Source organism: Saccopteryx bilineata, chromosome 2, assembly GCF_036850765.1.
Source record: "Saccopteryx bilineata isolate mSacBil1 chromosome 2, mSacBil1_pri_phased_curated, whole genome shotgun sequence".
NCBI lineage: Eukaryota > Metazoa > Chordata > Mammalia > Chiroptera > Emballonuridae > Saccopteryx > Saccopteryx bilineata.
This window is the reverse complement of record NC_089491.1, coordinates 133,096,409-133,121,780: the sequence shown is the minus strand read 5'-3', so window position 1 is coordinate 133,121,780 and position 25,372 is coordinate 133,096,409. Positions and strand designations below refer to the sequence as shown.

General features: G+C 40.6%; 1 protein-coding gene across 5 annotated transcripts in view; it reads left to right on the top strand.

Moving 5' to 3' along the window:
• DIP2B (disco interacting protein 2 homolog B) overlaps window positions 1-25,372 on the top strand; it is a 306,098-nt gene that overhangs the window by 202,090 nt on the left and 78,636 nt on the right. For all 5 annotated transcript variants that reach the window (XM_066257838.1, XM_066257837.1, XM_066257836.1 and 2 more), the window contains 10 exons: window positions 2,555-2,665; window positions 4,750-4,873; window positions 5,478-5,587; window positions 11,341-11,443; window positions 12,223-12,287; window positions 15,013-15,106; window positions 15,584-15,703; window positions 18,506-18,620; window positions 20,695-20,834; window positions 21,877-22,013. In XM_066257838.1, the coding sequence (XP_066113935.1) occupies window positions 2,555-2,665; window positions 4,750-4,873; window positions 5,478-5,587; window positions 11,341-11,443; window positions 12,223-12,287; window positions 15,013-15,106; window positions 15,584-15,703; window positions 18,506-18,620; window positions 20,695-20,834; window positions 21,877-22,013 (1,119 nt within the window). The remainder of the gene's footprint in view (window positions 1-2,554; window positions 2,666-4,749; window positions 4,874-5,477; window positions 5,588-11,340; window positions 11,444-12,222; window positions 12,288-15,012; window positions 15,107-15,583; window positions 15,704-18,505; window positions 18,621-20,694; window positions 20,835-21,876; window positions 22,014-25,372) is intronic.

Sequence of the window (25,372 nt, the reverse complement as noted above, 5' to 3'; positions counted from 1 at the left end):
ACTCTATCCTATATCACCACCAGGTCAAGTGATATAATTTAATTTTATCTTTAATTGGAGGTGACATTAAATATTTTTAAATTTTGAAGGATTTTTCTTTTTAAAAAAATTTTATTGCCCTGGCCAGTTGGCTCAGTGGTAGAGCGTTGGTCCGGCGTGTGGATGTCACAGGTTCGATTCCCTGTCAGGGCACACAGGAAAAGTGACCATCTGTTTCTCCACCCTTACTCCTTCTCTTTCTTTCTTCCTCTCTTCCTCTCCTGCAGCCATGGCTCGGTTGGTTCGAGTGAGATGATCTCGGACACTGAGGATGGCACCATGGCCTTGCCTCAAGGGCTAAAAAAAATGGAACAGCTCCAGATGGGCAGAGCATCGCCTCTAGTGGGCATGCTGGGTGGGTGGATCCTGGTTGGAGCACATGCAGGGAGTCTTTCTCTCCGCCTACCCTCTTCTCACCAAAAATAAAAAATAGATAAAAAAAAAAGAAATTTTATTTAGCTTGATCAGGCAGTGGCACAATGGATAGAGCGTCGGCCTGGGATGCAGAAGACCCAGGTTCAAAACCCTGAGGTTGCCAGCTTGAGTGTGGGGTCACTGTCTTGAGTGTGGGATCATAGACATGACCCCATGGTCACTAGCTTGAGCCCAAAGTTGCTGGCTTGAGCAAGGGGTCACTGACTCGGCTGTAGTCCCCTGGTCAAGGCACATATGGGAAAGCAATCAATGAACAACTAAGGTGCCACAACGAAGAACTGATGCTTCTCTATCCTCTCCCTTCCTGTCTGTCCCTATCTGTTTCTCGCACGTGCGTGCTTAAAAAATATTTTTTAAATTTATTGAGTTTAGAGAGAGAAGAAGGGAAAAAGGAGAGAGAGAGAGAGAGAGAGAGAGAGGAGAAACATTTATTTGTTGTTCTACTTATTTCTATATTCATTGGTTGAATCTTCTATGTGCCCTGACCAGGGATCAATCCCACAACCTTGTCGTGTCAGGATGACTCTCTAACCAACTGAGTTACTCGGTCATGACTGGTTTTTTTTTCCTATTAATAACCTAAATATGATTACTTCTTACCATCAGATATTACTTTGCATTTGGAATTTGTAGAACAAACACCAACTATACAACTTAGGAGGCTCGTGATTATAGAATCCCTTAAACTAGCCTTTTAAAAATATTTTTGCATTGTGACAAATGACACCTAAAGGATGGCTTCTCCTTGTAAGTGTGGCATATGAGTGTCTTCTACCCTCAATGAACCCTAAGAAAGTACTTCTGTGTCTTCCTAACAACATGACGTTTATGTGCAGAGGTAAATGGGTTGTTTAAATGTCTTGTGGATCTTGTATTTCTTTTAGAACTCTCAAGGTTCACAATTGAACTTATGAGAAAATAAGAAAGTAAAAATAAAAATGGAAAAATGTGTGTGACCTGTGGTGGTACAGTGGATAAAGTATCGTCCTGGTATGCTGAGGGTCTCCGGTTCGAAACCCTGGGCTTGCCTGGTCAAGGCACATATGGGAGTTGACGCTTCCTATTCCCCCTTCTCTGTCCTCTTTCCTTCTTTCTCCTCTCTAAAATGAATAAATCTTTATTTTATTTTATTTTATTTTAATGAATAAATCTTAAAAAAAATTTATATAAGGAAAAAAAAGAATTGAACTTACCTTGGTAATGAATTTAGAGAATTTGAAAGCAAAAGAAGAGACAAAAAGAGTCCAGTGACATAATTCAGTTTCAAATGTTAATTAATAAATATTTAAACCAGGTAACAAAACTCCACAGTGGTACTGACTGTGTTTTGTACTTCTTGAGTAAGTTAGGAAGAGTTGGTTATTCCTGTGCTGTACTCCAGGTGAGGTCACAGGTTTGAACATATTACAGAAGTTTTACTGTTTATCTTTTGTAAGTGAAATCACTTTATATCCATAATGGTTCTACCAGTACTGCTTATAGCTATTACTAAATAAATGCCTTTCATGCTAGAACACTCGCATTGTTGGTTCAGTGAGTAAGGATTAATGAAAGAGTAAAATACCTTAGGTCGGCCCTAAGGTGGTAATTGAGTCACTCAATGCTTGTAGGCTCTCTGTAAGAAATGTAAAGCTTATTTTTAATATGCTGGTATAGCTTGAGAGATATGTTACATTTATTATGTTGTTTTAGCCCTGCACTAAAGTAAATTGCCTTAGGTTTCACAAGTAATTAACTTACTAGTTAAGGTGAGTTGTTTATTGCTAAATCACCAGTAGACTTAAGGGGAAAATTGTTAGGATGATGATGAATTGCATTTTACAGTAGTTCCCAAAATGTGTCTAGTATATTCATAGGAATGACAGAGGTCTTTTTTAGATTTGTGCATCCTTCTCAATAACTTGATTTCCCTTAGGCTCTTAAATAGTTGTATTTATTGTGTTTATGGTAGATCTTTTACATATAAATGTATATCTTACAGAGTGACATTGAAAGTGTTAGTCTGTTTTTTCTTTTCTTACCTGCTCTGGCATTAGACTGGTTTTAGTCCTCTATTTCTGAATGTCATTATGCATTTTAGGTAGCCCTGGTTTACCCCAACAATGATCCAGTCATGTTTATGGTGGCTTTTTATGGATGTCTCCTGGCAGAAGTGATTCCAGTACCTATAGAGGTACCTCTTACCAGAAAGGTAACTTTACTAAATTTAAGAAAAATGGAGCCTATTGAGACATGGCGGACATTGGGTTTTGAGATTGATAGACTTGTTTACAGCATTAGAAACATTCTACTTTCTTTCTTTTTTTATTTTAAGTGAGAGAAGGGGAGATAGATAGTGACACAGACTTCCACATGCACCCCGACCAGAATCTAACCAGCAACCCCTGCCTGGGGCCAATGCTCAAATTAACTGAGCTATCCTTAGCGCCTGGGGTCAGTGCTTGACCCAATTGAGCCACTGGCTGTGAGAGGAGAAGGGAAGAGAAAGGGGAGAGAGAGGGGATAGTCACTTCTTTTGTGTGCTCTGACCAGGAATTAAACCCAGGATGTCCATACACTGGGCCAATACTCTATCCACTGAACTAACTGGTCAGGGCCACATTCTGCTTTCTTTAGCTTCACTTTCTAAACATGTGAAAGTTATAGAAAAATTAATATTTGTAACTTTCATGTAAATAACATGTTTTCAACTAAGATAGAATATTTGTAGGTTTATATATTACAGGGGTCCCCAAACTATGCGGGCCACATGCGGCCCCCTGAGGCCATTTATGTGGCCCCTGCTGCACTTCCAGAAGGGGCTCCTCTTTCATTGGTGGTCAATGAGAGGAGCACAGGATGCAGATGCATCTGCATCCTGTGCTCCTAGAGTACTGTATGTGGCGGCGCTCATTACGGTACTACTTCGGGTGACGCGGGACGCGTGTCATATGGCACACATTCGGTCTGCGGCTGTGGAGCCCCATATTGAAATACTGGTCAGTTTGTTGATTTAAATTTACTTGTTCTTTATTTTAAATATTGTATTTGTTTCCGTTTTGTTTTTTTACTTTAAAATAAGATATGTGCAGTGTGCATAGGGATTTGTTCATAGTTTTTTTTATAGTCCGGCCCTCCAACGGTCTGAGGGATAGTGAACTGGCCCCCTGTGTAAAAAGTTTGGGGACCCCTGATGTATTACTTAAAACTCATGAGGGCATACTTGACAATTACCATTCATGAAGAGTACCACCCTTGCTTCAGAGACTGTAGGTAATCCACAGTAAGTGAGACCTTTTGCAGAGGGATGTGGTTTACTGTATCATATGACCTAGGATTTCCATTAAGTCAAAGAGTGATATAGTGATGGCCTGTTACTACTCTAGAGGTCAGAATTTTACTTTGATAACATACCAGCCCTACTAAAATGAAGCATTGTAGCAGATTTCCAAGTTTAACCAAATGATTTTTCCATAAGCTGTTTGACCTTAATTTTCTCATGCTGTTTATTTTTGAGAGTTGATGATAACAACAAATATGGTAGAGACTATGTATTTACAAGAAAAAAAATATTTTCTTAAAGAAATAAAGAACAAATTGGTAACATGTCTGAAACTCTGATTGATGGGATATAGTATCTTTAGATTGTTCCAGAAATTAAGTTGACAGTGTTTGTGTAGTTTCATAATGATACTTTTAAGATGATGTTTTAGTGGGAATCTTTAGAATATATCTTTTGTTCTCTATGCTGTAGTAAGGCTTAAATCTACCTCTTTTATTTTTATTATTATTTTTTAATCTATCTCTTTAAAATATAATAATTAGTGTATGGATTTGGGTACAACCATTTATTCACTTTCATTGTAAATTTGGACATTTGTTGTTCATTTACATTACTTATTTTGTTTTTGTTTAAGTAATATATAATCCTAACTTGTTTTTCTTATAGATTGGGGGTGTGACTAGGTCAAGACAGTTTTACCATGTCCATATTTGCTTGAGTTTGATCTAAAAGAGGAGCATTGTTGACCTTTGAATAAAATGGTCACATTTAGGAGGTAGAATTCATCATTAGCAATGTCAGATTAATAAAATATGTTGTATACCCTTAGGAAATCATTGTATGATAGAAATTATTTGGAAGAACATATTGTCACTAGATTTTACCAGTTGCTAGATATCAGTGGGTCCCATGAATGTTATCACACAAGTGCCAGAGCATTACCAAGTGTTAGATTTTGGTCATGGGTGTGCTCACATTCACTCCCCTGCTGTGCTCATTTTCTTTCTCTACAGGATGCTGGAGGGCAGCAGATTGGCTTCTTGCTAGGAAGCTGTGGTATTGCCTTAGCTCTTACCAGTGAAGTTTGTCTAAAGGGGCTGCCAAAAACACAAAATGGAGAGATTGTACAGTTTAAAGGTTAGTAATATTTGTACCTGAATTATCAGTTAAAAGTTAAAGCTGAGTGCTTTAGTGTATTAACTTATCTATCTAAGTACTTAAAATATATTTTCTTATTCTCACAATCTTATGAAGTAGGTACCATTATTATCCTCATTTTACAGGTGAGGAAACTGAGACAAAGAGAGGTTAAGTAACTTACCCAAAGTCACAGCTAATAAATGGCAGAACAGCGATTTGAACCCAAATCTGTCTGATTCCACAGCCCACACCCTTAACCTTTATGCTGATGGTTGGAAAAAGCTACCACTCTGTTCATTAAAACTAAATGCTACATGTAGAGACAGAGGATAGACCACTAACCTCAGTGGACTTCCACTGCCAAATGGACTTCCCAATTGTTGAGGTAATGTCAAGGCCTGGAATTAGCATGTGGAAAGATTGTACTTTTGAAAGAGGTATAAATGTGTAGTGATTTATCACTAAAAATTAATTTTAAAAGTATTTTACTGATTATAAAATGACCTTGATTTGGTCTCTTGATGTTTAAAATGACCAGTGCAATGTGAATTCCTTCCCTTATGGCTTAGGCGATTCAATTTTTATTTTGGATTTGATTTAGGTTGGCCCCGGCTCAAATGGGTTGTAACAGATTCCAAGTACCTTTCAAAGCCTCCTAAAGACTGGCAACCCCACATCTCACCTGCTGGTAGTGAACCAGCATACATTGAGGTAAGTCCTGAGGCTTGAACATACATTCTGGTTTTTCTTTGACTTCAGATGCTATCTTACAAAATTTAAAACTTAACTTTTCGAAGTTAAAAAATTTTTTTCAACTCACTAATTTTAGAGAAAAGAAGGGGGAGAGAGAAATTATTAGTCTATGCTTCCTTCTCCTCCTCCCTTTTTCTCTGTTTTCTCTCTAAAAATCAATAATAAAAGATTTTATTTATAAAATAAAAGTAGAAAGAGAGAAAGGGGGGTTGGGAGTAGCAGGAACTTGTTGTAGTTACTTCTTATATGTGCCTTGACCAGGCAAGCCCAGGGTCTCGGACTTTAGCATTCTGGATCAAATGCTCTACCCACTGTGCTACCATGGGTCAGGCAAATAAAATCTTAAAAAAAAAAAGAGAGAGGAAGGAAGAGAAAGAGAAAGAAACATTGATTTATTGTTCCACTCATTTATGCATTCATTGGTTGCTTCTTGTACATACCCCAACTGGGGTTTCACTCCACAACCTTGTTGTATCAGGATGATGCTCTAACTGAGCTACCCGGCCAAGGGCAAGGAAACTAAGACTTAAACAAACTTGAATAACTAGCCAAAGGTCAGATGACTCAAAAAATGCCAGAGCTGAGACTCAAACTTCCATCTGTTTCACTTTGAAAGCTATGCCCTTGGTTAGTTTTTCATCTTGCTTGAGACATATTAGTAAATGCTAACCATTTGCTAAATTAATAAATAAACAAATCAGTATTTTTTTTCCTTTACTTGTTCTTTTATCTTTTTTTTTTTTTTTTTTTTTTTTGAGAGGCAGGGAGGCAGAGAGATAGAGTCCTACATGTATCCTGACCAGGATCCACCCAGCAGCCCCTATCTGGGACTGCCACTCTGTTGCTGTGCAACTGGGTTATTTTAGTGCCTGAGGTGAGGCCATGGAGCCATCCTCAGCTCCCGAGGCCAACATGCTCAATTGAGCCATGATTGCAAGAGGGGAAGAGAGAGAGAAGGGGGGGGGAGGGAGAGGAAGAGAGGGAAAGGGGAAGCGATGAAGTAGCAGATGGTTGCTTCTGTGTGCCCTGACTAGGAATCAAACCTGGGACATCCACACTCTGGGCCGATGCTCTACCACTGAGCAAACTGGCCAGGGCTGTTTTCTTTTTTATAGTTTCCTTTTTTTTTTTTAAGTGAGAGGAGGAGATTCAGAGAGACTCCTGTATGTGCCCTGACCAGGATCCACCCAGCAACCCCATCTGGGGAGGGATGCTCTGCTTATCTGAAGTGGAGGCTCGAGGGACCTGGAGACATCCTCAGCACCCAGGCCCATGTGCTCGACCCAGTTGAGCCATGGCTGCAAGAGGGGAAGAGAGAGAGAGAGAGGGAGAGAAAGAGAGAGAGAGAAAGAGAGAGAAAGCAGGGGAAAGGGGAGGGATGGAGAAGCAGATGGTCGCTTCTCCTGTGTGCCCTGACCGGAAATTGAACCAGGGACGTCTACACACTGGGTTGATGCTCTACCACTGAGCCAGCTGTCCAGGACCTATTTTTACTTTTTTTTAATATTCAATTTTTATTTATTTATTTTTAATTTTTTCATTGATTTGAGAGAGAGGAAACAGGGCAGGAGAGAAAGAGAAGCATCAACTCATTGTTCCATTTAGTTGTATACACTCACTGATTGTTTTTCATAAGTGCCCTAACTGGGGATTGAACCTACGATCTTGGTGCATTGGAACAATGCTCTATCCACTGAGTCGCCTGACCGGGACCTATTTTTATTTTTAATTAATTAACTTATTTATTTATGAAAGAGGGTAAAGGAGAGAGAGAGATAAAAACATCAATTTGTTATTCTGCTTATTTATGCATTTATTGGTTGATTCTTGTTTGTGCCCTGGTTGGGGGTCAAACCTGCAACTTTGGTGTATCCAGATGACACTCTAACCAACTGAGCTACTGGGCCAGGGCTGTTTTCATTTTCTTTTAATAAATTTTTTTTAAAAAGGATTTGGGGAGCCCTCGTCAAGTAGCTCAGCTGGTTAGAGTGTCATCCCAATACACCAAAGCTGCGGATTTCAACCCTGGTCAGGGCACTTGTAGGAATCAACCAATGAATGCATAAGTGAATGGAACAACAATCAGTGTTTCTCTCTGTCTTTCTGTCTCTCTCTCTCTCTAAAATCAATAAATAAAAATTAAAAGAAGGGGAAGAAAGTGGGAAGTACCTTTGAGAGATGATGTGGTAATGTTAGACATGAGGAGGGTTGCTTTCTTTTTTAATTTATTGATTTTACAGAGAGAGGAAGGGAGAGGGAGAGAAGCATCAATTTGTAGAGAGAGGAAGAGAGCGACAGAAAGACAGAAACATTGATTTGTTTTTCCACTTATTTGTGCATTCATTGGTTGATTCTTGTATGTGCCCTGACTAGGGAACGAACTTGCAACCTTGGTGTATTGGGATGATGCTCTCTAATCAACTGAACTACCTGGCCAGAGCCAAGGAGGGTTGCTTTTAAAGATGGAAGAGATCTGAGTATATTTATTATTATTTTTTTATTGCTTTTAGAGAGATGGAGAGGGAGTATTCATTTTTTTTTTTTTAAAGGATGCATCTTTTTTTTTTTTTTTAACAGAGGCAGAGAGAGAGTCAGAGAGAGGGATAGACAGACAGGAATGGAGAGATGAGAAGCATCAATCATTAGTTTTTCATTGCGCGTTGCAACACTTTAATTGTTCATTGATTGCTTTCTCATATGTGCCTTGACTGTGGGCCTTCAGCAGACCAAGTAACCCCTTGCTCGAGCCAGCGACCTTGGGTCCAAGCTGGTGAGCCTTGCTTAAAGCAGATGAGCCCGCGCTCAAGCTGGAGACCTCAGGGTCTCAAACCTGGGTCTTCCGCATCCCAGTCCGACGCTCTATCCACTGCACCACCGCCCAGTCAGGCGAGGGAGTATTCATTTGTTGTTCCACTTAGTTGTGCATTCATTGGTCACTTACCATATGTGCCCTGACCAGGGATCAAACCCACAACCTTGGTGTTTTGGGACTACACTTGACTGAGCTAACTAGCCAGGGTGAAATCTAAGTATGTTTAAAGAACAAACAAGTAAGCATACAATTAAAATAGCAAATTTAGTGATCAGCTCTTTTTTTTTAATCTGCCATTTTATTTCCTTGTCTATTCTGTTTATTTCCTTGTCTATTCTTTTTCATTAAAAACACAATATGCTAGTCACAATCCATTACACTGATTTCATGGCTCTATAAGTTACAATGATCAACTCAATCTCTGTCATCTCTCAGTGATTAAATGGTTCATCACTCTGTCTTCTTTAAAATTGCTCACTGGCTTCCCTGACTACTTGCAGGTTTCCTGCCTCATTGACCACTGCTTTTCAATCTTTATTTATTGGTTCTTCCTAACAGGTGAAGGACCCTGCTTAGCTCTCTGGTCTCACACAGAACTGTCACCCTCTACATTCCTTTCTGCTATTCTGAATTAACTTGCAGTTTTCACTTGGGACCCTCTGATTACCCACAGAACGTTGCTGTGAAATTATTCTGTGGATAATAGGGAGCTTTTAATGAGTTGTCAGCAGTAGTGCAGTAAGAATAAATATGTTGTTTACATATATGGTAACAACCTATGTAAATATGTTCTTTAAAGATTTATGGGGCATCTGACCAGGCAGTGGCGCAGTGGATAGAGCATCGGCCTGGGATGCAGAGGACTCAGATTTGAAACCCTGAGGTCGCTGGCTTGAGCCCAAAGGTCACTGGCTTGAAGCCCAAGGTCACTGGCTTGAGCAAGGGGTCACTTGCTCTGCTGGAGCCCCCCAGTCAAGGCACATATGAGAAAGCAATCAATGAACAACTTAGGTGCCACAACGAAGAATTGATGCATCTGATCTCTCTCCTTTCTGTCTGTCCCTATCTGTCTGTCTGTCTCTGTCTCTTTTTTCCAAAAAAGATTCATATGGTTTGGTTGGGTTAAGAAGGGAAACAGGGAGACCAGCTTTTACAATTATTCAGGTGAACTCAAGTTCATGGTGATGGGGATAGAGAAATGTGGATCTAGTTGAGAGACAGTAAGGAAGTAGAGGAAGCAGGGTTTATTGACTTAACTCTGGAGAGGGAGTAGGCAAGAAGACTCAGGCTTCTTACTTGGGTAGATGGGTAGATGGTGGCATCCTTCACTAAGATATTAAATATAGCAAGAGTTTTCATGGATGGGGGTGGTGGTGAAGAATACAGTGTTGGATCTACAAGGTTTCATAGGACTATGGGCTATTTAAGGAGAACAATTGACTCTATGCATCTGGACTTCTGGAGAGACATCTGAGTTGAAAGTAGAGAAATGGGAGTCATCAGGAATATGGTACCCTGACTGAATAAAATGAAATGAGAAGAGAAAGAAGAACAGAGCTTTCAGGGAATGCCAACATTTAAGGAACAGGCAGAACTCTGGCAAAATAGCTCAGTTGGTTGAGCATTGACTGATAAGCCAAGGTTGCAGATTCAATCCCCAATCAGGAATCAATTAATGGATGCATAAATAAGTAGAAAAACAAACAGTATTTCTCTCTTCTCTCTCCTTCAAAAAAATAAAATAAAAACAGTAAAAGGGATAGGCAGAAAAAATGAAAGTGGGGTGGAGGGAGAGAATATGAATAGGAGAGAGAAGTATCACAAAAGCCAAGGAAGTGCTCCCAGGAGCACACCCATGACTTTTCCTCCCCTATTTTCTTCTCCCCAGGTGCATTACCTTTGCCTTTCTTGTTCCTTCTCTTAAGCTCTAAGGGTCCTTCTGGCTCTGTAACTTGTTTCCTGATCCCATTTCTTCTAAGGCTCACTTCTGTTTCTGTGATTTTCTAAATAACATTTCTCTTATATTTTGAGTTTTGGCTCTGAATTCTTTCTTAGTCAGAACTTAAGAACTAATGTTAAAAAAAAAAAGCCAAGGAAAAAGAAAGTGTCAAGAAGGGAAATGTCAAATGTTACAGAAAGTTCTGATAAAATGAAGTATGCTTATGTTCTTTTGATTTAAAAATGAAAAAATTGCTGATCTTGGTAATAAAAAGAACTCAAATGGAGCATTGAGGTAGAAGCAAATTATAAGTGAGTGAATAGGGCATTTCTAGGTCTCCCCCTCCAAACTAGGAGCTTCTGACAGAGGCCACGCCTTATGCGCCTTTTACTCTGCAGTGCAGAGCTTGCCCTGCATTTGATGTTGTGCTTCTGTTACTGCAGCTCAGGTCACCTGTTTATGTTAGCTTCTTTAAACTAATTAAACCTTTAAGAATTTTTCACACAAATCCTGGCCAGGTGGCAGAGTGAATAGAGCATTGTCCTAGCAAGCTGAGGTCACGGGTTCAATCCCTGGTCAGGGCACATACAAGAAGCAACTAGTGAGTGCACAACTAAATGGAAAACTAAGTGGAACAATGAGTTGATACTTCTTTTTCTCTCCCTCTCTCTCTCTCTCTCTTCCCCTCTTTCCCTTCCTCTCTCTCACATCAATAGAAAAATTTAAAAAGAATTTTTCACACATACTTTAATTGAGCCTTGTCATTCTCCAATCCTGTCTTTGTGTGATTAGAGTTTGGAGCCCAAGGTCACAGCTTCAAATGTTCACATGAAGCATGTTAAATTCAGCCCATTATCACGGCTTTATCTTTTTGTTTTAGGATTCTAGTTTTGTTACTTGAAATAACTCATTTTATTGTGTTTTTTATGTTTTTGTTTTTTTGTTTGTTTTGTTTTTTAGTATAAAACAAGCAAAGAAGGGAGTGTAATGGGAGTTACAGTATCCCGCCTTGCAATGTTGTCTCACTGCCAAGCTCTGTCCCAGGCCTGCAATTATTCTGAAGGTCAGACTACATTCCGTGACTGCCCTCACTGTGAGCTTCAGATATGTGTGACTACCAGCAGAGAACTCAATGATTGGATTCCAGTTAATGACCAAATTCAGAGAGAAATGTTTTAAGACACATTCTTGGCTTGCTTTTGCTTTCCTCTTTTTTTACAAATATTCTGCAATTTAAAGAAACTACAATTCTGGGCAAACCAGATATGTGAAGTATGATTTCTAGAGTGCAGAAATAGAAAATTTAATTAAAACCACATGTTTATTAATAGCTGTGGAATCTCAGGTATTTTCATCCTCCCATGAATATAGAGCTGCCACCAGCTGTATGTTTGGAGTTAGAGTCCAAGAAATTCAGCTACCAAAAAGCACACATCAAAACACAAAAATGTATTCTGTAGGATGCTTAGAAGTGTATGCGTGAGGTATGTAGATATAATAAATGTATACCAATATTTTTTTCTTTAGAAATTATAAGTTTTACATGTTTGTGAAACTTCTAAAGTTCCTTACATAATTAGGGAAAAACTATTATCTCTTAGAACTTAGCATTTAAATCATAAGGAGTTTCAAATTCACTGTCTCTGCTGTGGCCATGTCACTGTATGATTAGTCCCCCAGCCAATTTGAGAGGATCTTCAAGTAATCAAAAGAATAAGAGTTTTTAGTGATCTCTTTAAAAGTACCAAATAAGCTGTTTAATAAAAGCAAGTGACTTGATTTTGCTATTTAACACTAAAGATGATTTCTGTGTTTTCTTTCCCCCTATTTTCTCTACTTTAGGAGAAACAGTAGTAAATGTTTTAGATTTTAAGAAGGATGCCGGGCTGTGGCATGGCATGTTTGCGGTAAGCTATTCAGAATTAAGGTCTTTGGTATAAATCTTATGATTTAACGAGGGTATCTCTCAGTGCTTGTTCAAAAATTAAGCCCCCAAAAGATCAATGTTATTTTCCAGAGGAATTTTATTTATAATACAAATGGTCTTTTTGTTTGTTTGTTTATTCAATAAGAGGAGGGGACAAGACTCCTGCATGTGCCGGATCGGGATCCACCTGGCAAGCCCACTAAGGGGCGATGCTCTGCCCATCTGAGGCGTTGCTCCATTGCTCAGCAACCAAGCTCTTCTTAGTGCCTGAGCAGAGTCTATCGAGCCATCCTTAGTGCTTAGGGCAACTCTCTCCAGTCGAGCCATGGCTGCAGGAGGGGAAGAGAGAGAGAGAGAGAGAAGTAAGAGGGAGAGGAGTGGAGAAGCAGATGATGGCTTCTCCTGTGTGCCCTGACCGGGAATTGAACCCAGGACATCTACGCTGGCTCTCTACCACTGAGCCAACTGGCCAGGGCCACAAATGGTAATTTTTATAAAAGGAGAAGGAAATTCTGTTTTTTCTTCATTGTGTGGTGGGGCATACATTTCACAGAATAGTATATGGGATAATTTAGGTTCTGTAATTTTTAAAACATCTGCTATGATGGCTCAAAGCCTAAAAGGTTCTACAAATGATGGTGTTTATTTATGATTTAAAAAAAGTATGTTTGAGATTTGCCCCTTGTCCTTTATTTATGAAGAAAGGATTACATAAATATATTTGGAACTTGACATCTGCCAGTAATCACATCTGACTTTCCATTGGACTAAATGTGTCAATGACTGCATGCTGCAATTAGAGAATGGAGTAGCAATGTAAAAGGGTTGCTTTCCATGATAGAGGAATACATAACATGCTGTGGGAGTTAGAAAAAGGTGAGTTGCCCCCGGCTTTGGCATCAAGGCTGTATTTATGGAAGAGGTGACAGTTGAGTTGGACTTTGAAAAATGGGTAAGATTTAGCATATAGAGATATTTTTGTGGTGGAGGTAGAGAAAGAAGACATTTTAAGTGGGAAAAGCTACAATATGTACCATGGTGATTAGGAGAGGAAAGAAAAGAGATACAGGATCCTATAGTTGAAAAGGAGCTTTGGGAGTATCTTGTTCACCTCTCTTACACATTGCAGGAGTGTGAGAAAGTAGAAAATTAAGCCCTGGCCGGTTGGCTCAGCGGTAGAACATTGGCCCAGCATATGGAAGTGATTCCTACTCAGAGCACACAGGAGAAGCGCCCATCTGCTTCTCCACCCCTCCCCCTCTCCTTTCTCTCTATCTCTCTCTTCCCCTCCCACAGCCAAGGCTCCACTGGAGCAGAGTTGGCCCGGGCGCTGAGGATGGCTCCATGGCCTCTGCCTCAGGCACTTGAATGGCTCCGGTTGCAACCAGAGCAATGCCCCAGATGGGCAGAGCATCGCTCCCTGGTGGGCATGCCGGTGGATCCCAGTTGGGTGCATGCGGGAGTCTGTCTCTCTGCCTCCTCACTTCTCACTTCAGAAAAATATAAAAAAAAATTAGAAAATGAAGCATGGGGAAGAGGAGGAGGATCTCTTTTCATTCAGGACCCCTCAAATTAGTAAGAGCCTATTCCTTGAGTGTACATACCTCCTAGTTCTTTCAAAAACAACCATTATGAGGAGTTAAAGGGATAAGTATGAAGAATTAGTTATAAACACCATTCTTTCCCTGAAATCCAAGTTTGTCACTGTACCTAGAAACTTGTGGGAGGGAGGAAAGGGATGTTAACAATGGTATCTTGGTTTCTTTGTGCCACTTAGGTGGTGAGAAAAATGGCCAGCCTAAATACCAAGACTGTTATTCTGCAGGGCTGGTGTCTTTGGGATAGGAGGAGGTCCTGGGTATAGTAATTCATTTGGGTGGCAGGAGACACTGAATTGCATGACCTTGTCAGCTCACTCAGCTTTATCTACTCAAAGGACCAACAGGTCTAGGCAGGACCTCCTATAAGTAACAGGAAAACTTTGACTTTGTGTTTTGTGATTTCCAGCCCTTTGTGGGATGTGGTTAGTGAGAGCATGATGAAATTACTGAGTGCGCTGGAGGGCTGTATGGTAGTATCTGTTAAATTTAAAAAACATAAACCCTCTGGCTCACTGATACCACTTTTATGTATCTATCCTAGAGAAACACTTATACATATACTCAGGAAAGTATAAATATGTTGCTTGAAACATTGTAATAGCAAAATAATTGTCAGTAATAAGGAAGTGCTTAAATAAATTGTTGTATGGTTACACTATGGAATACTATGTAGCGATTCAGAAAGAACTGAGTAGATCTCATACTGATGTGTATAGATAGAGCTCTGAAACAATTTAAGTAGAAAAAGTACTTTGCCAGATATATATATTATGATGCCTTTTATGTTAACAATACTTTCTGTTTCCATGGGGGCAAATATATATGTAAAATACATAGAAAAATGCCAGGAAGGATACATGCCAGATTCATAACAGAGATTATCTCTGAGGGAGAGAGGAGAAGACCTCTCTCCCTGTTTAAGGTTATAAAGCAAAAGCGACTTCAACCTTATAGTCAATATTTCAGATTTTTTTTTCAAAAAGCATGTTTTGAGCGTTTATTACAGGTATGATTAAAATCATTGACAAAATAACAGTTCACTTTTTAAATGCTATGTGTATATTCAGTATTGATTACTTTTTTTTATCTTCCTTTGCTTTTCAGAATATAATGAATAAGATGCATACGATTAGTGTGCCCTACTCTGTTATGAAGACCTGCCCTCTCTCTTGGGTCCAAAGAGTACATGCCCACAAAGGTAGTTACACACAGCTCCTAAGCTTTAATTACATGGCTGTTAGAACTAAATTTCAAGAATTTTCAAGTTGCTCTTCTAAAGACATAGTTCTATGCTTTGGTGGCTTGACCAATTTTAGAATTCAATTGCTAAACTGAGGTCTGTTGTCAGTTTCATCTCACGTGATGTCTTTTCTTAATAATTGAGACAAATTTGTCTGAATTTGAGCCCTGAATTAGATTTATTGAGTGCTTTAGTGTTCAGAGCTTCCTGGGCAAAGATATGTGGCCTGCCGACAGGTCACAGTGAGCAAAACAGGTGTCCACTTGATCGCTGTGCCTTAGACCACCTGGCATAATTTCTTTTAGACTCTTTTTTATTTTTCCTAAGTGAAAAATCACAATCCCTAAAACAAGGGAAAGTATTTATTATAGTATGTTAAGTATCTGCCAAATTTAGCATGTCTGTGTTATTAATTTTATCTTTTTGCATGTGTAGCCAAGGTAGCTTTAGTAAAATGTCGAGACTTGCACTGGGCTATGATGGCACATCGGGACCAAAGAGATGTGAGCTTGAGTTCCCTCCGGATGTTAATTGTGACTGATGGAGCTAATCCCTGTGAGTACTTCCAGATTGTGGGACTGGGACTATTTTTTTCCTTAATATTTGTATTGAAATCTAATTCACATTCCATGAAACTCATCCATTTAAATGTTCAGTTTAATGGTTTCAGTGTATTCACAGAGTTATGCAGCCATCACCATGATCTAAGATTAGAACAGGGGTAGTCAACCTTTTTATACCTACCGCCCACTTTTGTATCTCTGTTAGTAGTAAAATTTTCTAACCACCCACCAGTTCCACAGTAATGGTGATTTATAAAGTAGGGAAGTAACTTTACTTTATAAAATTTATAAAGCAGAGTTACAGCAAGTTAAAGCATATAATAATAATTACTTACCAAGTACATTATGTCGGATTTTCACTAAGTTTGGCAGAATAAATCTTGATAAAACAACGTACTATAGTTAAATCTATCTTTTTATTTATACTTTGGTTGCTCCGCTACCGCCCACCATGAAAGCTGGAACGCCCACTAGTGGGCGGTAGGGACCAGGTTGACTACCACTGGGGTAGAGCATCATCATTCCTAAAAGAAACTTCATAGGCATTGATAGTCACTCCCCATTTCTCCCCCACTGTCCACTGCTCCTAGGCAACTGCTCTTCTACTTTCTGTCTCTATAGAGTTACCTATTCTGGACATTTTATATCAGGTCTACCGGAAAGTTCTGTCCATTTCTATCACAACAAGTTTCGACACATAAGCACGTTTATTTGGCGCATGTGTGCCTCTCTATTTTTATCACTTAATGTATACATACTGACATAGCAAGTTAACTAAAACAAAGTTGATTCACGTTAGTCTTACGTGTGAAGCAATAGTGTACCCATGGCTACTGATAAAGTTCATTTACGCCACTGTAATTTTTACAAATTTCAACAAGGAAGAAATGCTACAGAAGCATGTAGAAATTTATTGAAAGTGTTTGGTGAAGGTACAGTTTCTGATAGGACATGCAGAAGATGGTTCGAAAAATTCGAAACAGGTGATTTTGACCTTTCTGATAAGCCACGTTCTGGGTAACCATCTCTGATCGATGATGATGTTGTTAAGACCATGTTGGAGCAAGATCCTTTTCTGACAACATCGGAGATCGCAGAAAGGCTTAATTCAGCTCAGCAAACCATTTCGGACCATATTCGGAAGATAGGATTGGTATGGAAATATTCAAGATGGTTGCCACATGAATTAAGTCAGAAGAATTTGGATGCTCAAGTCGTCATATGCACATCTCTGCTTGCTCGAAACAAAATCAAGCCCTTCTTGAACCGGATGATAACTAGAGATGAAAAGTGGATTACCTACAAAAACATCGTAAGGAAAAGGGCATATTGTGAACCTGGAAAACCTAGACCAGATTTGACTCTGAATAAGAGAATGTTGTGTATATGGTGGGACATTTGAGGACCAATACATTATGAGCTTTTAAAACCGAACGAAAAGCTCAATTCGGAGAAGTATTGTCAGCAACTGGATAATTTAAAGATAGCAGTCCAAGAAAAGAGGCCGGCGATGTTCAATAGGAAGAACATCATACTGCATCATGATAATGCCAGGCCACATGCTGCGTTGGGGACTTGTCAAAAAATTGCAGAACTAGGCTGGGAAATTCTGTCTCATCCACCATATTTCCCAGACTTAGCACCCTCTGACTATCACTTGTTTTTGTCCTTACAAAATTTTTTGAAGGGCAAAAATTAAAAAATGAAGAAGATATCAAACAAGCACTGGTTCAACCTTTCACATCAAAAGATAAAACATTTTTCAAAAATGGGATATACAAATTGCCCTCACGCTGGCAAGAAATCATTAATAATAATGGCAATTATATTATTTAATAAAGTTTATTGATGGTAAGAAAAATTTGTATTTTGTTTTATTCCATAAATGGACAGAACTTTCCGGTAGACCGTATATATATGCAGTTATACTATATTGGTCCTTTGTTGCAGGCTTCTTTCACTTAGCATAATGTGTTCAAGGTTCATCCATGTTATAGTATGTGTTCATACTGCATTTCTTTATGTTGCCATATAATATGCCATTGTATAGATATACCACATTTTATCTAGTCATCATTTGATGGATTCATAAGCTTTTAAAAGCACTCCTTGCTTACTCATTTATATCCTTATTCTATCATGTAATTAAAAGGAATGATAAGAAGGTGATTTGATGTACCAAGTGTCTGGCCTTTATGCAAATTCCCCCTAGCAGCAAGTCGGGTTTGCAAAAGCTTTAAGAGATCTGCCATGTCACCTCCTTTTCCCACAAAGCACAAACACCCTGAGCTTCCACACAATAGAATCACCTAAAAATGTTAGACACTATGTTCTTTGTCATAATGAATTTTTGTCAGGAGCTGCGTTAATTATTCTGGTATAATAAACAGAGACATGGGATTCACCTTAATAAGAAACAATTCAGAGACTACCACATAGAAGAGGGTGGAACATAGCCAGAGTTTTCGTGCTGCACTGGCTAAAGTAGTTCCTTCAGGAGGAGTTGCTCAGGTCCAAACCGGCCACAGTGCATTTCTATGTTCTGCTATTGGTAGGAGCAGCTTTATTCCAAGTTACTGCTTTAAATAGTGTTAGCGACCTTTATGATTTGGATGAGCATTCATTTGTCCTTGTAATGTATCAACTTTCTCATAGGCACAGTGAAATGTTTGGATGGAATTAATGGTACACAGTGAGAGTTCTCATGAGAAACAAGTGTATTGGCTTTCTACCTTTCACAATAATGAAAATCACAATTTCAGCTTTCAAGTTGATCTGTTTCAACTCCTTACAGGGTCTGTGTCATCTTGCGATGCCTTCCTGAGTCTATTCCAGAGCCATGGACTGAAACCTGAGGCCATCTGTCCATGTGCCACGTCTGCTGAAGCCATGACTGTTGCAATCCGCAGGTATGTTAAAAGCACCATGCTCTTGATGTGTGTTACAATGTTGATCAATGTGCAGTGTTTACCAGGTGATGACAGGGGTATTGACTGATTTTCTGCTTTATTAAGCAAAAGTGAAAATGACTTTGTAAAGCAGTTTGAAACATTTCATTTATTCTTCCCACTCTTGCACTAAGTGTAAGTGGTAAACTGAAAAGTTACTTTATGCCTGACCAGGCAGTGGTGCAGTGGATAGAGCGTCAAACTGGGATACAGAGGACCCAGGTTCGAGACCCCGGGGTCGCCAGCTTGAGTGCAGGCTCATCTGGTTTGAGCAAAAACTCACCAGCTTGAGCCCAAGGTCGCTGGTTCGAACTAGGGGTCACTCGGTCTGCTGGAGCCCCCCGGTCAAGGCACATATGAGAAATCAATCATTGAACAACTAAGGAGCCGCAATGAGGAATTAATGTTCCTCATTTCTCCTCTTCCTGTCTGTCTGTCCCTATCTGTCCCTCTCTCTGACTCTCCCTGTCTCTGCCACAAAAAAAAAAAAAAAATGAAAGAAAGAAAGGTTACTTTAATTATTCTCATCTTGTTTTTGTGAATTAGGTCTTTTTCTGTGTTGTTTTGCTCTTCAGAAATTTCAGTTAGCATCTTAGACTAGAAATAGGCTATTTTTTTTTTTTTTTAGCTTAGTTTCTTTTTGTTTGTTTTTTTGTTTTTTGATTTTTACAGAGACAGAGGGAGGGATAGACAGGGTCAGACAGACAGGAATAGAGAGATGAGAAGCATCAATCATTAGTTCTTCATTGCGCATTGTGACACCTTAGTTGTTCATTGATTACTTTCTCACATGTGTTTTGACCGTGGGCCTTCAGCAGACCAAGTAACCCTTGCTCGAGCCAGAGACCTTGGGTCCAAGCTGGTGAGATTTGCTCAAACCAGATGAGCCCGTGCTCTAGTTGGCGACCTGGGGGTCTCGAACCTGGATCCTCGGCATCCCAGTTCAATGCTCTGTCCACTGCACCACCACCTGGTCAGGCGAAATAGGCTTTTTTTTTTTTTTTTTTTTTTTTGGTATTTTTCTGAAGCTGGAAACGGGGAGGCAGTCAGACAGACTCCCGCATGCGCCCAACTGGGATCCACCCGGCACACCCACCAGGGGGTGATGCTCTGCCCATCTGGGGCGTAGCTCTGTCACGACCAGAGCCACTCCAGCTCCTGGGGCAGAGGCCAAGGAGCCATCCCCAGCGCCTGGGCCAACTTTGCTCCAATGGAGCCTCGGCTGCAGGAGGGGAAGAGGGAGACAAAGAGGAAGGAGAGGGGGAGGGGTGGAGAAGCAGGTGGACGCCTCTCCTGGGTGCCCTGGCCGGGAATTGAACCCGGGACTTCCGCACGCCAGGCCAACGCTCTACCACTGAGCCAACCGGCCAGGGCCGAAATAGGCTATTCTTGATTGTAGCTTAAGTATGGCAAATACATTTATAGTTACCCAAGACTGATACGTTTTTTTTTAAGAGAGAGAGACAGGAAGGGAGAGCAATGAGAAGTATCAACTCATAGTTGTATCATTTTAGTTATTTACTGATTGCTTCTCATACGTTCCTTGACCTGGGGGCTCCAGTCGAGCCAGTGACACCTTACTCAAGCCAGTGAACTTGGACTCAAGCTGGCGACCTTGGGCTTCAAGTCAACGATCTTTGGGCTCAAGCCGGTGACCATAGGATCATGCCAGTGATCCCACACTCAAGCTGGTTGAGCCTGTGCTCAAGCCGGCAACCTTGGGGTCTCAAACCTGGGACCTCAGCATCTCAGGTTTGACATTGTATGCACTTCACCACCACTGGTCAGGCAAGACTGATATATTCTTAACAACTGATTAAAATGTACTTTTTCCATGTGAATGAAAGTTCACCATGCTTTGTACATGTGAATTTGATTAATTAGGTGGAGAAAATGAGGATTGTGTGTGTGGGTGGGAGTGTGGGTATGTATACATGTTATGTGTGGTGACCAGATTTAATTTGCTTTCTTACATATTCATATTTTTCTCTTGATATTTTATTTGTCAAATTTGATGAGTTTATTTTGTTTTCAGGCCTGGAGTTCCAGGTGCCCCTTTGCCAGGAAGAGCCATTCTCTCAATGAATGGATTGAGCTACGGGGTAATACGGGTCAACACTGAAGATAAAAATTCAGCACTAACAGTCCAGGATGTGGGACATGTAATGCCTGGTGGTGAGTTCTCAGAAACACCATTTGTTATTTTCATAAAGACTTGCCATTATAGATAGTAGATACTGATAAAAGACGAAACCCAAAACCAGAAATACAAAATTTAGTACTTAGTCACTTAGTTTCGCACAACCTCTCTAACAGTTAATTCTAATTATATTTACCCTCTAGCAGTGTTGTATGATTTAATTGTGAATGCTAATTACAGTGTTCATATAGAACGCGAAGTACTGAGTGATATTAAAGTTGTCTGGTTTTCACTGTAGTTACCAAGCCATTGGGTCTGTCAAGAAGAGCACCCTGATTCCATACGTGCTTGAGTTTGATCTGTCTGGGATAAATTAATTTTACCTGTTTCTTTGGGCTTTGCAGTCATTTTTAATAAATCACTGTCTTTAAAAGCTTTGGTCTGCATCTGTTACATGTTTTTTTTCCTGAATTAAAAAAAAATTTGTCTGTCACTAGGGTTAAAAAAATATACCTATGTAGTTTCAGCTCTATTTTTAATATTCTTCTTTGGTTTTCTTTTTTTTTTTTTTTTTTTTTTTTTTGTATTTTTCTGAAGCTGGAAATGGGGAGAGACAGTCAGACAGACTCCCGCATGCGCCCGATCGGGATCCACCTGGCACGCCCACCAGGGGCGAAGCCCTGCCCACCAGGGGGCGATGCTCTGCCCCTCTGGTGCATCGCTCTGCCGCAACCAGAGCCACTCCAGCGCCTGGGCCAGAGACCAAGGAGCCATCCCCAGCGCCCGGGCCATCTCCGCTCCAATGGAGCCTTGGCTGTGGGAGGGGAAGAGAGAAACAGAGAGGAAGGAGGGGGGGGTGGAGAAGCAAATGAGCGCTTCTCCTATGTGCCCTGACCAGGAATCGAACCCGGGTCCCCCGCACACCAGGCCAACGCTCTACCACTGAGCCAACCAGCCAGGGCTCTTCTTTGGTATTCTTAATGTCACTCAATAAATACAAAACCTTCCTGGGTTCCCAAGGATGAAGCAAAGATTTCCCAGGACCTCTGTTTCTTAATTGCATTTTCTGTGCACCAGGGATGATGTGCATTGTGCGACCTGATGGACCTCCCCAGCTCTGCAAAACAGATGAAATTGGAGAAATATGTGTTAGCTCCAGAACAGGAGGCATGATGTACTTTGGGCTTGCTGGTGTGACCAAAAATACATTTGAGGTATGTGATATTAAAATTTTTCAAGGAAAGTGTTTGGTGAGGGTATTACTGGGACAGATGAGCTGATTGATAGGAAATACCATAAAATAGTGAGTTGACCCTATACTCTAGAGCTAGACTGCTTTGGTTGGAATCCTAACTCTGCCACTGACTAGCTGCCTTGGGTAAGTTGCTTAGCAAACTTCTTTGTGCCCCAATTTCTTTATATTTAAAATGTGAGTAATCATAGTACTTACCTCATAGGATTGTTGTGAGAACTGAATGTTTATAAAGTGCTTAGAATGCACCTGGCACACAGGAAGTGCTACTGTTTATCTGTTAAGTAAATAAATAAGAGGCCTCATAAAAATTTGGTGAATATGCCATGGTTTGAGCTTTATTAAGCCCAAATTTTTTATTTTGAGAGTATGTAGTGAGAATAGATCCTTCTCTCAAGTGTAAATTCAAGTTAACTAAGCTCATAAAGACTGATACAACTAGAATGCTAGGTTACTAATAAAAAATGAAGAACTGTTCTGTCACAGTAGCAGATTGCTCCTATCATTTAAGCTGTCAGTGAGACAAGCATTTATTGAGGACCATCTATGTGTCTGGCATCATCTCGATGTTTGGGGTGCATCCGGAGAACAAATGAACAGAGCTCCTCAAAAAGTTCATTTTCTAGAGTAACTGGCACATGGCTTTCCTGCAGGCACTTCTGCATGTGAAGTCAAATTGTGATGAAAGTTAGTTTGGTGAACCTGGAAGTCAGAGCTGGCATAATTAATTGTCTGTATTTTATAACTGGGATTAACCTGCCTCAGGGTACCTTTGAGGGAACAGAGAACTCCAGTTTATGGGCCATTTCCCTTTCATACTAGACAGGGCTTATATGGCGACAGCCAGTTTTCAGTTCTTCAAGCTTCCTTTTTTTCTATAACTTAGACCGGTGGTTCTCAATATGGCAGGGCATATCTATTTACCATCCCATTCGAGAATCAGTGCATATAATTATGCAGTGATAGATATAGCTGGTGGGAGAGTGTTATCTATATAAATGGTGTGGTATCTGAAAAAGAATGTAGAATTCCTGAGCTGGCCATCATTTGTATTTACACAGCCTAAAATGGTGTAATATATATTATTAAATGTCTATTATTACTATCATAATCACTATTACTGCTACATTCTTGCCCTACTGTCAAAAGTTAAGACCAAGTGACTTTGTGTGTGTGTGTGTGTGAGAGAGAGAGAGAGAGAGAGAGAGAGAGGATGGGAGAGAGATGAATTACATCAACTAGGCCCTGGCTGGTGGCTCAGTGAATAGCATGTTGGCCCAGCGTATGGATGCCCTGGTTTCAGTTTCTGATCAGGTCACACAGGAGAAGCAATCATTTTCTTTTCTCCCCCTTCTCTCCCTCTTCTCCCACAGCCAGTGGCTTGATTGGTTCAAGTGTGGCCCCAGACACTGAGGATGACTCATTTGGTTCAAACCCATCAGCCTCAGGTGCTAAAAATAGTTGGGTTGATACAAATGGCCCCAGATGGGGTTGCCCTGGGGATCCCAGTCTGGGTGCATGTGGACTTGTCTCATTATGTCTCCTTTTCTCATTTAAAATGAATAAATAAAAATTTTGAAAAAAAATGAAAGAAAAGCATCAACTGATAGTTATGAGTTAGGTCACTTTAGTTATTCATTGAATGCTTCTCATATGTGCCTTGATTGGTCCTGCCAAGCCAGGACCCCTTACTCGAGCCAGTGACCTTAGACTTCAAGCCAGCAACCATGGACTTCAAGCCAACGACCATGGGATCATGTCTATGATCCAACGCTCAAGCTGGTGACCCTAATCTCAAGCCGGATGAGCCCACACTCAAGCCAGCAATCTCCGGGCTTTGAATCTGGACTTTAGCATCCCAGATGGATGCTCTGTTCCACTACACCACCAGTCAGACAAGACCAAGTGACCTTAACAGGAGAAGACATTCATAACTTTTCAAGCTTATGTTTACTGCCAGGTTTACTGCCAGGTGACTAATTACCTCTACTGAGGTATATACATTTTATTAATTTAAATCTTTCGCCTGACCTGTGGTGGCGCAGTGGGATAAAGCGTCGATCTGGAACACTGAGGTTGCCGGTTCGAAACCTTGGGCTTGCCTGGTCAAGGCACATATGGGAGTTGATGCTTCTTGCTCCTCCCCCTTCTCTCTCTCTCTCTCTGTCTCCCCTCTCTAAAAATCAATAAATAAAATATTAAAAAATAAAATAAAATAAATAAATCTTACCCTATTTCTTTTATTTTAAAAGAGATTGAATTACATAAAAAGTGTGTCCGTAAAGTCATGGTGCATTTTTGACCAGTCACAGGAAAGCAACAAAAGATGATAGAGGCCCTGGCCGGTTGGCTCAGTGGTAGAGCGTCGGCCTGGCGTGCAGAAGTCCCGGGTTCAATTCCCGGCCAGGGCACACAGGAGAAGTGCCCATCTGCTTCTCCACCCCCTCTCCTTCCTCTCTGTCTCTCTCTTCTCCTCCCGCAGCGAGGCTCCATTGGAGCAAAGATGGTGCAGGCGCTGGGGATGGCTCCTTGGCCTTTGCCCCAGGTGCTAGGGTGGCTCTGGTCGCTACGGAGCGATGCCCCGGAGGGGCAGAATGTCGCCCCCTGGTGGGCAGAGCGTCGCCCCCTGGTGGGCGTGCCGGGTGGATCCTGGTCGGGCGCATGCGGGAGTCTGACTGTCTCTCCCCGTTTCCAGCTTCAGAAAAAAAAAAAAAGATGATAGAAATGTGAAATCTGCACCAAATAAAAGGAAAACCCTCCCAGTTTCTGTAGGATGATGTGACAGCATGTGCATATGCACAAATGATGACGTAACACTGTGTATACAGCGGAGCAGCCCACGGCCATGCCAGTCGAGATGTGGATGGTATAGAGGAAAGTTCAGTGTGTTCTGTGGCTTGCTAAATTCGAATCCGTGATCAAAGTGCAACATGAATATCGGCACGTTTATAATGAAGCGCCACCACATAGGAATAACATTACTTGGTGGGATAAGCAGTTGAAGGAAACTGGCAGTTTGGTGGAGAAACCCCATTCTGGTAGGCCATGAGTCAGTGACGAGTCTGTAGAAGCTATACGGGATAGCTATCTAAGGAACCCTAAAAAATTTGTGCATGAGCACACATCAAACTGCACTGAATAGGTATGAAACTGGGAGAGTTTTCCTTTTATTTGGTGCAGATTTCACATTTCTATCATCTTTTGTTGCTTTCTTGTGACCGGTCAAAAGTGCACCATGACTTTACGGACACACTGTATTTTCAAAACCTAAATTTTTCTTCATTGCATTTTCTTTACTATAAACAAGATCCTCAAGCAGTG